At 38.5% G+C, this 11,531-nt stretch overlaps 1 protein-coding gene across 1 annotated transcript in view; it reads left to right on the top strand.

The window, feature by feature from the left end:
• The first annotated feature begins 777 nt into the window (after positions 1–777).
• The window catches only part of LOC134203304 (protein big brother-like), a 29,947-nt gene continuing 19,193 nt past the window's right edge, over positions 778–11,531 (top strand). Inside the window, exon 1 of the mRNA XM_062678182.1 lies at positions 778–1,241. Coding sequence (XP_062534166.1) covers positions 1,077–1,241 — 165 coding nt within the window. The 5' untranslated portion in view covers positions 778–1,076. The remainder of the gene's footprint in view (positions 1,242–11,531) is intronic.

Below are 11,531 nucleotides of genomic sequence, written 5' to 3'. Positions count from 1 at the left end.
TCATTGACGATTTGATACGCTTTCAAAATATATAATGCATATGGTGTCCCGGATTGGCCCAAGAAAAATCTGGTCACTTTATCTTAAAGGATCATGCCAGATGCTTATAATTTATACTTTCAAACGCTGTTTTCTCACTACGATATTTTTGCAAATGGGCTTGATATGCGGCTCACGACAGTGTAGTTGGAACGGAACATCTCAATGATTTAAAATTTTGCTTCCACGCACCCGTTAAGTAAATAAAACCTCCACATACAGACTAAGCCAATCACATCTGTACTTTACTCGCCCTGAGAACTTTATCTCTTTAAAATAATTAGATGTCAACAACCCTTGTTTAATCTACCTACCCTTTGTAATAAATACAGCATCCAACGCATAATATCTGCATTTGTCTAGCATGATGGATTTTGCAGTCATCATCGTATCTTATCTAAATAAAAACCCTCTTTCATAGAAAAGCATATACAAATTTCCCCACCATCACGTAACTAGGTACATGAAGGCGTGGCCAAGCACGTTCTACTTCCCCCGCGGCCTCGTTCCCTTTATTACATCAACAACAGTATGAGCTCGCCGCATTGCTACCGCCTGATGGGTGGAGTTTCTCACCCTCCTTTTTTAAATTTCCGAGTCTGGTTGTGATATACATAGCACTTGATCGCTCCGGTTGAGTGGAGGGGAAAACGAAGAGGGAACACCCAGGCAAGCACATAAACTATCCGATTCGCCTGGTGTATGCTTGAATAGCGCTGCAACAATTTAGCCGTCAGTCTCCGCTGAGCATTCGTTCGTGACGGGTCTTGTTGATCTTTGACCGGGTAGATATTCACGATATAAGTTAAAAACGAAAAAATCGTTATCGATTTGTGTGGCGTAGTGGAAGAAAACTTTACATAAGAAGTTGTGGGGGTGTGTTGACGAGACGATATCATATCGCGTATCGTGCCAAGTACTTCCGGGTTATTTACGCTTCGTTGCTGTTCGTTATTTTTAAGAAGTTTGAAGTGACTAAAAAGGAAAAAGGAGAATAATAAATTGCGTTCATTTAGTTAAAAAAAATCGATTTCAAAATGATGAACGATCCTGCCGCATTGGGAATGATTCCCTTCGATACAATTGGATTATATGAACAGCCGAAGCCACGATTCATCTTTAAAATGCCACGAGTGGTACCAGATCAGAAAAACAAATTCGAGAGTGATGACCTATTCAAAAAACTAAGCCGAGATAGTGAAGTGAGTATCCACAGAAACTGATACACATGCCCATATAAATGCTTTCCGCTTTCAGTGATCAGTGGATCGCTATTGTTTCCACCGATATGTGTATTATTATTTGGGTTATAATTGTTATTAATAAATCGGGACCGATTTGCGATTAGGGCGTACATGATTTTGTAGACAAGGAAGGAAGGCGAATCTATATACATAAATATGAATTTCTGTCTGTCTGAACCTTATAGACTCGGAAACTACTGAACCGATCAGCCTAAAAAATTGTATGAAGAGGTTTTTGGGGCCGGGGAAGGTTTATAAGATGGTTTGAGACCCCTCCCCTCTTTAAAAAGGGGGGCTCACATACAAACGAAACACAAATTTCTTCACAACTCGAGATCTAATCAGAGAATATATATTTTTTTGGCGAAGCGAAGTTCGTCGGGTCTGCTAGTTACTAATAAGCTTTACTCTATCAGATAAGGAACTGGTTTTGGTGAAAAACGCTTGCAATCTATATGGAATCCAAAAAAAAACAGTGATTGCTTGCAAAATAAGTTACGCCCTGATCGCAAATTGGTCCCAAAATTAAATAAGAGATAAAATAATATCCTTCGTTCCTTTAATGGAATCGCATTGTCCTTTGCCTCGCAACGCACTTAAACACAGTTTTTTAACTGCGAGACTTCCGAGCAATGATATAGGGGGAATGACGGCTTTGGCAGGTTTTGTTCTATTATTGTCAGGGGGGTTTTTTATGACTGATTTTGCACAAATTTGGCCGAAACATTCTTTGCATATCAAAGAATATTGTGGCTAAATTTCGTGAAATTCGGTCGACAAAAACCCCCCTGCCAATAATAGAACAAAACCTGTCAAAGCCGTCTGCTCCCCTAGGTACTATTTTTGTGTAACGGATAGCGAATACTTTTATAGTTTTATACTGGTTTTATAACATTCTTGTAGGGTAAATTATGGTCTTCGAGAGCGGTATAAAACTTAAAATGTTATATAGGCGGGACACTTTCTCATTAAGAAATATTCCAGACCGAGCTGGATTTGAATCCATAATTTATTGGATTTATCTTTTCGACCAAAGTAATCTTTATATAATAAGTAATAATTATGGCGTGAAATGATAGCCTTTCGGTACAATTTTGCGTACGAAAAGGGCAAAAATATTGAATATAGGTTGAAAGCTTATCTGAAAAAATCAGGTCAAATAAAGATTGTATCGTTCAAGCGCTGGTAAATTTTGCAACAAATTTAGTCAAGATTAAGATACCTAACTTGAAGGTGAATTCTACTAGTAACGGAGTTATAGCTATAGTTACAGTAGCTCAGACTAAATGATAATAAAAAATCAATTAGTTTAAGTTACCTCAACTAGCGTTTTAACTCCGTTATTAATTGAATTCTAACGACGAACCATTAGGCAGAGTTGTAGAAAAACCTTCGCACTAGAAGTCCACCACACAACACTTTTTGAAATTCAGCTTCTGAAATGAGTTATTGAAAAACTATTAAATGATCGAACGCAAATTACTAAATGATCGATAACATCCTTGCTTGTAATAACTGAAAATAATATTTTATTCGTTTCTTGAAAATGGTCAAATGGTGATCAATGATACCCCGGGAATCAAAATTCCCCCGGTACATAGTTACTCCTGGCTCCTAATAAATAGATTTGTTTTGGTCTGATACGTTACGGAGTGATACATTACTTACACTTAGTGTAAGAGATAGGAAAAATCCTTTTGTAGCCCGTCGTATACAACACAACACAATACAAAAAACAATAGCATCTTGCTATCCGCAAATAATAATTAATTTTGGACAATTTATTAGTAAGAAAATGATTTTGAGCTAGTTAAACAGATAATATAGTCCATTTTTTATCAGCCCTTTCAATACTTCCAATGACACTCAGTCGATTTTGTATGATTGAATATTCGGTTAAAGATAACTTTTCAAAGATCTATTCATCTATTTATACAAAACTGATTCATAATGATGACAAGATTCAAAATAACACACAACCGTGGTTAAACATTGACTATACAACTTTCTTGTCATATTATTGTTCAATGGTCTGCTTTTTAATTTAGTATTCTATGAATTTCCTTAGTTATGCATTGAAAGCTTTTCTATGCCCGCCATTGCATGGATTGAGTATGTCTTTTGTGTGATAACTAATATCAATGAAACCATAACAAGTAATGGGTATAGTCTCAGGGAGTGGAGGATGTTTCTCATCTGAAAACACCTGTACCGAGAATCGCACTCGCTATCTACGGGTTGGCAGTCCTAGGCTTTTGCTCGCAAGGCTAACTGAAACCTTGTCATATGCAAAGGAAGAAAAGACAGTTGGAATAGTATTATACTAGAATAATAGAGAAAGCTTGAATATAGCTTAATTTAGGAAATCCAAAGTTTACGTATTTTGTCGTCCTCATCTTATCGAATAGAATTAACGAATATGTGAACGGGCCATATCGGTGTCATCCAAAACCAGTCACCGTGTTAATTCAACACGGAACGATCAGCATGGAACGCTTTTACATCAAGCCGGAGCATGGTCGGCATAACCAGGTGTTCGCCATACTTCAGGTATTGCAGAAATGCCGCGAATACAACATCATCTATTTAACGACTTCAAAGCCGCATATGATACAATCGATCGGGACCAGCTATGGCAGCTAATGCACGAAAACGGATTTCCGAATAAACTGATACGGTTGATCAAGGCGACGATGGATCGAGTGATGTGCGTAGTTCGAGTTTCAGGGGCATTCTTGAGTCCCTTCGAAACGCGTAGATGGTTACGGCAAGGTGATGGTCTTTCGTGTCTGCTATTCAACATCGCTTTGGAGGGAGTAATACGAAGGGCAGGGATTGACACGAGTGGTACGATTTTCACGAAGTCCGTCCAGTTATTTGGTTTCGCCGACGACATTGATATCATGACACGTAACTTTGAGAGGATGGAGGAAGCCTACATCAGACTGAAAAGCGAAGTTAAACGAATTGGACTAGTCATCAACACGTCGAAGACGAAGTATATGATAGGAAGAGGCTCAAGAGAGGTCAATGTAAGCCACCCACCATGAGTTTCTATCGGTGGTGACGAAATCGAGGTGATTGAAGAATTCGTGTACTTGGGCTCACTGGTGACCGCCGATAACGATACCAGCAGAGAAATTCGGAGGCGCATAGTGGCTGGAAATCGTACGTACTTTGGACTCCGTAAGACGCTCCGATCGAATAGAGTTCGCCGCCGTACCAAACTGACTATCTACAAAACGCTTATAAGACCGGTAGCTCTCTACGGACACGAGACCTGGACGATGCTCGTGAAGGACCAACGCGCACTGGGAGTTTTCGAAAGGAAAGTGTTGCGTACCATCTATGGTGGGGTGCAGATGGCGTACGGTACGTGGAGGAGGCGAATGAATCACGAGTTGCATCAGCTGTTGGGAGAACCATCCATCGTTCACACCGCGAAAATCGGAGACTGCGGTGGGCCGGGCACGTAGCCAGAATGTCGGCCAGTAATCCGGTAAAAATGGTTCTCGACAACGATCCGACGGGAACAAAAAGGCGAGGTGCACAGCGGGCAAGGTGGATGGATCAGGTGGAGGACGATTTGCGGACCCTCCGCAGACTGCGTGGTTGGCGAAGTGCAGCCATGGACCGAGCTGAATGGAGAAGACTTTTATGTGCAGCACAGGCCACTCCGGCCTTAGTCTGATAATAAATAAAAATGGTCGGCATAATTCCAACGTTTCGAGAGCGAGGGCAGAAAATGCGAGCGCGCTTTACAAGTTTGTATTTCTTCCCTTTCTGCACATCACAAAACAAAGTGATCGCCGATTGCCGAGCGCTTTACAAATGAAACGCTTTGCATGTACTTTTGAGCTTTTGGCTAGCGCCAATTGTAGTAACCATCTTCACCGATGTGATTTACTACAGGTGAGGGCCATACCCGATGTGCTTCAGTAGAGGTGTGCGCCAAAGTCCTCTATGTCTGTATCTGGGACGGGACTTGCAAAGAGGAAAAAATGTAACTTCATCTGCAACCAGCAAGCGCTGTCACGAATTGTCAGATGCAACCAGCACCTTTTTGTGTGAAAGTATTGGTATCCCTCAAAAAGTATTTCGAATGATTTTGTTTTACGAGTACTTTTTCACTTTGAAAAGTATTCTAGAATAGCCGGACAGATTATTATTGAACAATTAATAAATACAGTTTTTATTTCCGATAGGAAAATCTTTATAAAATAAGTTCACAAATTCGTAAACTGCCAACACTTTTATTGTGCTCAGAAGATTCTACCCAGGATTTAGGTGAAACACTCAAGGAAACAGTTGAGAATCGATGATCAACTGTGATGAAAAGAAGAACAAGTGTCAAAACAAGGAAAAAGAAAACCGTCTTTGCAGGTCTCGTCTCAGGTCTGTATTAGTCGAAAAAAAAAATATTTCCCGGGATTCCAGATTCCCGGGATTTATGTATCAGTTTCCCGAATTTCCCGGGAAATGAACATAGAATTTTTTTTTTGTAATAATTGTCTTATTTTTTTAAATTTGATTATAACCTGAGACGAGACCTGGAAAGAGGAAAAATGTAACTTCACCTGCTGCCAGTCAACTTGTGTCACGAACTGTCAGAAGCAGCCATCAGCTTTTTGAGTGAAAGTATTGGTATCCCAAATAAAATATTCCACATCATTTTTCTTTTACCAAGACTTTTTTACTTTAACGAGTATTCCAAACCTTCCGTTTAGCTTGTTAATAATCAGTAATAAACCTGTGCTTTGTTCCCGGTGTAAAAATCCTTATGAAAATGAATTAACTATTTCGTGAATTGGATACACTTTTATTGTGCTCAGAAGGGTCCACCTGGGGCTTAGGTGAAACAGTCAAGTAAACAGTTGAAACTCGATGGTCAACTGTGATGAAAAGAAGAACAAGTGTCAAAACAAGAGAAAAGAAGCAGCGTCTTTGCAGGTCTCGTCTCAGATTATAACGGATTTTGGGGTATCAATTACATTTTGTACTAGACAACTTGTTCTTCTCGGAGGCATTCCTCCAACGTACTCGGATAAAAACGGCAACCAAACAATAATGCAACGATCATTGAATGCACGACATGGACAAACGGACACAATGGACTCACGATTAGATGGACTGGCAACGACAACAATAATGATAATGGAAATCTAAAAATAGACTCTGTGTGGATTCTGCACAGCAGAATACCACAGTAGATCTCGGCACAGTAGCGGTTAAGTAACACAGAGTGCCTAAACAAATAAATAAAGGAATAAAAAAAGCATCATCTCACTATTTATGTCACTTTTGAAGTCTAAGAATTCAAGTTATAACTGCAAATGTTACAGAATCATGCATTCCAACACGTGTTGAAGAGAGGAGAGACAAAGAACCAGTTTGTATCTATCGTTCGTTTATTCAGTAGGTTCAAACGTCGGTAAGCGTTCTGAAGTCAAATTAAACATTTAGTGTCTGTGGTGAAACAGCACAGCTACCGATGTTCGCAGATACATATTCAGACAATAGCAGTGACCGCTTTGGCAGGTTTGTCCTATTATTGTCAAAGGTTTTTGAGACCTTCAATCCTTTTTGATTCATTTCCCGAACAGACTCATATTCCGAAGACTCGTTTGTATTTTGCGATATTTCTGAAATATTTCTTTTGAATATTTTATAATATTGGTGGGCTAACAGATCTTGATGAAAAACAGATTTTGGGTCTTTAGTATGTGATCATTACAACTGTCTTTCAACAAATACTCGCGAAACTTTTGCAATTTGATGCGTTTTAGGTGCTGTTCGGCATTTAAGGTGAATCGCGTTGGAGCCCAATTTCAAATCTACATAGCACTTTTGAGGGCACATAACTTGAAAAGTAAACGACAGACAAAAGCAAAAAGTAGTTTTTCACTTTTGCTCACTTGCAGCATACATGAAAAAATGGTTTCCAGATGTGCTAACCGCCTAAATATTCACATTTGTGCGAGCAAAAACGCGAGGTGAGAGATAGCACGGCCATTGTGGCTGCCATTTTTGGACGCCGCCGTAACTCACCTTAAAGCAAAGTTTGACTTTAAAAAATGTTATAGTCAGGATCATTAAAGTACGACAATCAAGCACTCGCCTGAAATCTTTTTTTTTATTTCGAATGGAAGAATTCTCATTTCAAATATTTCATTCATCAGCTTTAAATATAAAATGTGTTCAAGTGGACGTACATGAATAAAAATGGTTTATCCTTCAAAGTTGACCAGAAGATTTTATGCACTAAAAAAACGTCGTCAAGTATAAGAATAGTTCATGTTAGGAATATTTTGGCGATAATAGAAGAGTCTCGAAGCCGTCGTTGCCCAAAAACTGGTGTCGTTGTCCAAAAAAAAATGCGGATACAACCTGAAAAAGTTTTTGAAAAATTATGGAAAAGTAGCACATAGTGGAGCTCATCAGGACACTGCAGATCTTACTCTTGAGCCAGAGCAGATGCTGCTACTTATGACATGGCGAACATTTTGTTGAAGGAGTTAACGCTTTTCAAACAACTCTTTCATCATTTGAGGACAAAATGTCGAATGTATATTTTTAAAATAATATTTAACGACAAAATTAAAACTACGATTTTGAATTAGTTTCGAGATTTTTTTTATTTTTTCATTTTCCGTTTCATTTCAATTATTATTTCATTTCCCGTTTCCCGGGAAGTTGATTCCCGGAAAAAATGGAAGCCCTAATAAGGAGATCAAGTTATGCTGTTTATAAGAAGTGATCAATATCATGTGCCATTAATTTGTTCTTATCCATAGCATATCTTGATATTTAAATGATATTTCGGTGCAAATTTTTGATATTGTTGCCTATTATTTTATCTCTTATATCAATCAAGTCCATATCATGTTTTGTTATTCTGTTCATGGCTTCTGCCCGGGTACTGAAACACATCGCATCTTCATCTTCACCTGAAAGCTCCGCGTTAATGAAGCAACGCAAGGCGATAAAGATTGAATGAGCCGTGGGTCGACTCGTCAAAATGATGGTTTTGTAACATGCGGATTACAATAACTCCGTGCATATTTTTCGTCTATGTTAGGGTATTATGTATTATCATTATCGTAAAATTCACACGTCCACACTGTGGACTCCACAAGTTGTACACGCAGTGCACAGGTTGTACATGTGGACGCGATGCCGCTTAATTTGTGGAACTTTTAACATCCTCAACGTCTAATAAACAATGACCCGAAATTGAGCGATACCAACGCCGGTCGTGTTCAATTGCAGGTCAATTACGATATGGTTCGTAAATTACAGCTCTCATATGTTCATCAGTCTTTTTATTATGTAGGAGTTCTGGCAGAATTTCAAGATTTTTTTTGTTTATATGGGATTAACATTTTGTCAAGCTCTCCTAGAACTATAAAATCGTGATGAATTCAAATGTATATATGTACAGTAGACGTTCGATAACTGCAAGTCATTTAACTGCAATGCTTTTTAACTGAAATTCGATAGTTGCAACAGTTTTGCAGTTATCGGACCGCTAAACTTCAAACTGGTGTCAATCTCAATGACAGCTGCATTGCGCTGCACATTTAGATGCACTTTTATTGCATCTGACGTCGATTGACAACCGTTTGGCGTCTAGAATGCGTTGCAGTTATCGAACGGCTACTGTATATGTAATCGTGATGAATTCAAATGTATTCAAATTCATCATGTTGTAAGAGAACTTAAATAAATTTTAAGTTGTTTTTCATATAAAATTCCATATGAAAATAAATTACCTTTGCGCCACCCCTAAATAATCACCAAGTTGCCTGAAATTTTGCATGGACTCCTATATTTTTGAAAAGAAGATAATAAGCATATGGAAGTTGGAATTTTCAAACATTTCTGAAATGTTGACTACTCTACTGAACATGCTTTGGAGTTTCTTTTAATTCACAGTTATTTTAGGATCAGGAGAGGAAAGTTATTGCTATAAGAGACCAAGCAAACCTCTGCATCTCCATGAGCGTGTCTGGAAAGGAATAATGAGAAAGTATTTTTTTTTTAAGTAACCTTGGTAAGCAGGGTTTGCAGAAATCGCTCTAAATAGAAAACGAACAACGATAAAAGAGAGGCTAAAACCTCTTCGAATCATAACAAGCCATGAAAACAAAACTATCGCACTTGTATACAATTTGAAAAAAAAACTAATTCGGATGATGCATGATGATGCATTTCAACTTGTTTCACTTAGCTGTGCGAAAAAATTATGGTCCCCAACATAGAATGAGCGAGAACAACGCGTTTTATTAAACTCTCTCGGTGAGGGGCCGCCTATCTGAATCAGTTTTTTTTTTCAACTTGTATACAAGTGCGATAGTTTTGTTTTCATGGCTTGTTATAATTCAACGAGGTTTTTGCCTCTCTTTTATCGTTGTTCGTTATCTATTGAGAGCGATTTCTGCAAACCCTGCTAATCAAGTTACCAAGAAAGTTAATTAATTTCAACAGCAACAATGAGCATTTTATTTTGCCAGTGGCGGCAGAATAAGGACACTCCGCACGGAATCCAAACTCAAATACTCGCGTTTAATATTCCACGTATGCTGATAATAAAAATGACAGTTGTGTGTTGCTTCCGTATTTCGTGGTGTGTCCTTGAAAACGCGAGCACTTCTAAATGTAATTATTTGAGGATTGTCCTTAAGAGGCATACCACTTCCTGGATCGACCCAACCCATAAAGGATCAGCCGATAGTCTCGCTGGGGATCGTTTCCGGATTTCTTACGAAGTATGCGGGGTCCTCAACATGGTAGAACATTTTCTGTGTCAGTTCCCCAAGTTCCAGATCACTAGGGATACTTACGGGATTCCTCCTACCAACATCAGGGATGCTCTTGCGGTTGACGTCGCCAGTCTCACGGCCATCATCTCCTTTTTGAAAGATGGGGGGCTGCGCTGCCTTGTATGAAGAATGAAGGATTATTTGCCATCATGGACGTAATGAGCTCTTCAATCCGGTTTCAGGTCTAATACTCAGAGGCGATCAGACTTTTCATGGTTTGTCCTGGGTTGTTGATCCCCTTCCCAGCTGGGGTGGACTTCAGCTCTCCTGCTCGTTTACATTTTTTTAATCCACCCCTTTAATCCAACCCCCACGACTACAGCGATCAATGTCATTAATTGATATTTGTATTCGTATTTGAGATAGTCTATCTGACAAATAGTCTTAATAGAAATAAAAACTTATGACTAGTTTAACAAACATTGAATACGATTTACAAAACGTTTGGTTCGTTGAACTTGAATACATCTTCGACAGTCGTTAATGCGCAAATACATGCCGAGATCGGTTTATTGTATCCAGACACCGTTCGATGGAAGCGTGGTTGTAGTAAAGTAGTATTCCGCAGTGATCTATTCGGTACACGAAAATTAAAATTTTTCATGGATAGTAGATGGGGGGCATCAGTTTCGTAGACACATCAGTACATCAGATTGAAAAATTCACCAAGACCCAAAGCAGCAACGTTGAAGAATAGGACGCACAGGGGGGCTCATTTGAGCACTACAATTTCGTAATATCACAAGTTCTTGGAAAATTATATAAATTAATGGCAATATTATTCTACATTTGACATTTTAATGAGTAGAATCGATTTTGCAACAAAATGGGGAATTTTCCATGGTGGGACTAATATCAAAAATAAAACAGTATCTGTTAATGGGTAAAATCAGCTACTGAGAAGGTTTGCTTGTCGAAATTGCTTGTCATTACCATTACCGTATGTAAAAATGATGCCAAAATTGATAAGTTCACATGTTTTTACATAGGTAATTTATCAAAGTGGCAACATATGAAAACCTTGTTGTAAATGGTGTCGGGAGAATATCTATTTGGGAAGCTTCTAGTCTTTTCAGATTACGCTATTTATTATAATGATTATCGTGTGAAATTGGAAAAAATGGACGTATGAGGATTGGCATCAATTTATTCTTTATAATGGTTTTCATTATGGAAAGTAATTTCCATTACTGTTTTTTATAAACCATAAGAAAGACACTGCATATTTCCGCTGGATTGGTTACTCAAGTTGATCTTTTTATGCAGCACTGAAAATCCACAGTTGCTAACCATTCACCATTCACCATTCACTATCAAGAAAATCGGTTGAAATGCACCTGAGTAATGAAGTTAACAAACGTTATTGACAAGCATGTCTAAATAGATCTTCTTCTGTCTTGGCATCGACGACCCGACAAGCTGTTAA

The sequence above is a fragment of the Armigeres subalbatus genome, unplaced genomic scaffold (genome assembly GCF_024139115.2).
Source record: "Armigeres subalbatus isolate Guangzhou_Male unplaced genomic scaffold, GZ_Asu_2 Contig1748, whole genome shotgun sequence".
Taxonomy (NCBI): Eukaryota; Metazoa; Arthropoda; class Insecta; order Diptera; family Culicidae; genus Armigeres; species Armigeres subalbatus.
Note: the sequence above shows the minus strand (reverse complement) of the source record. Positions and strands in the feature narration are given on the sequence as shown.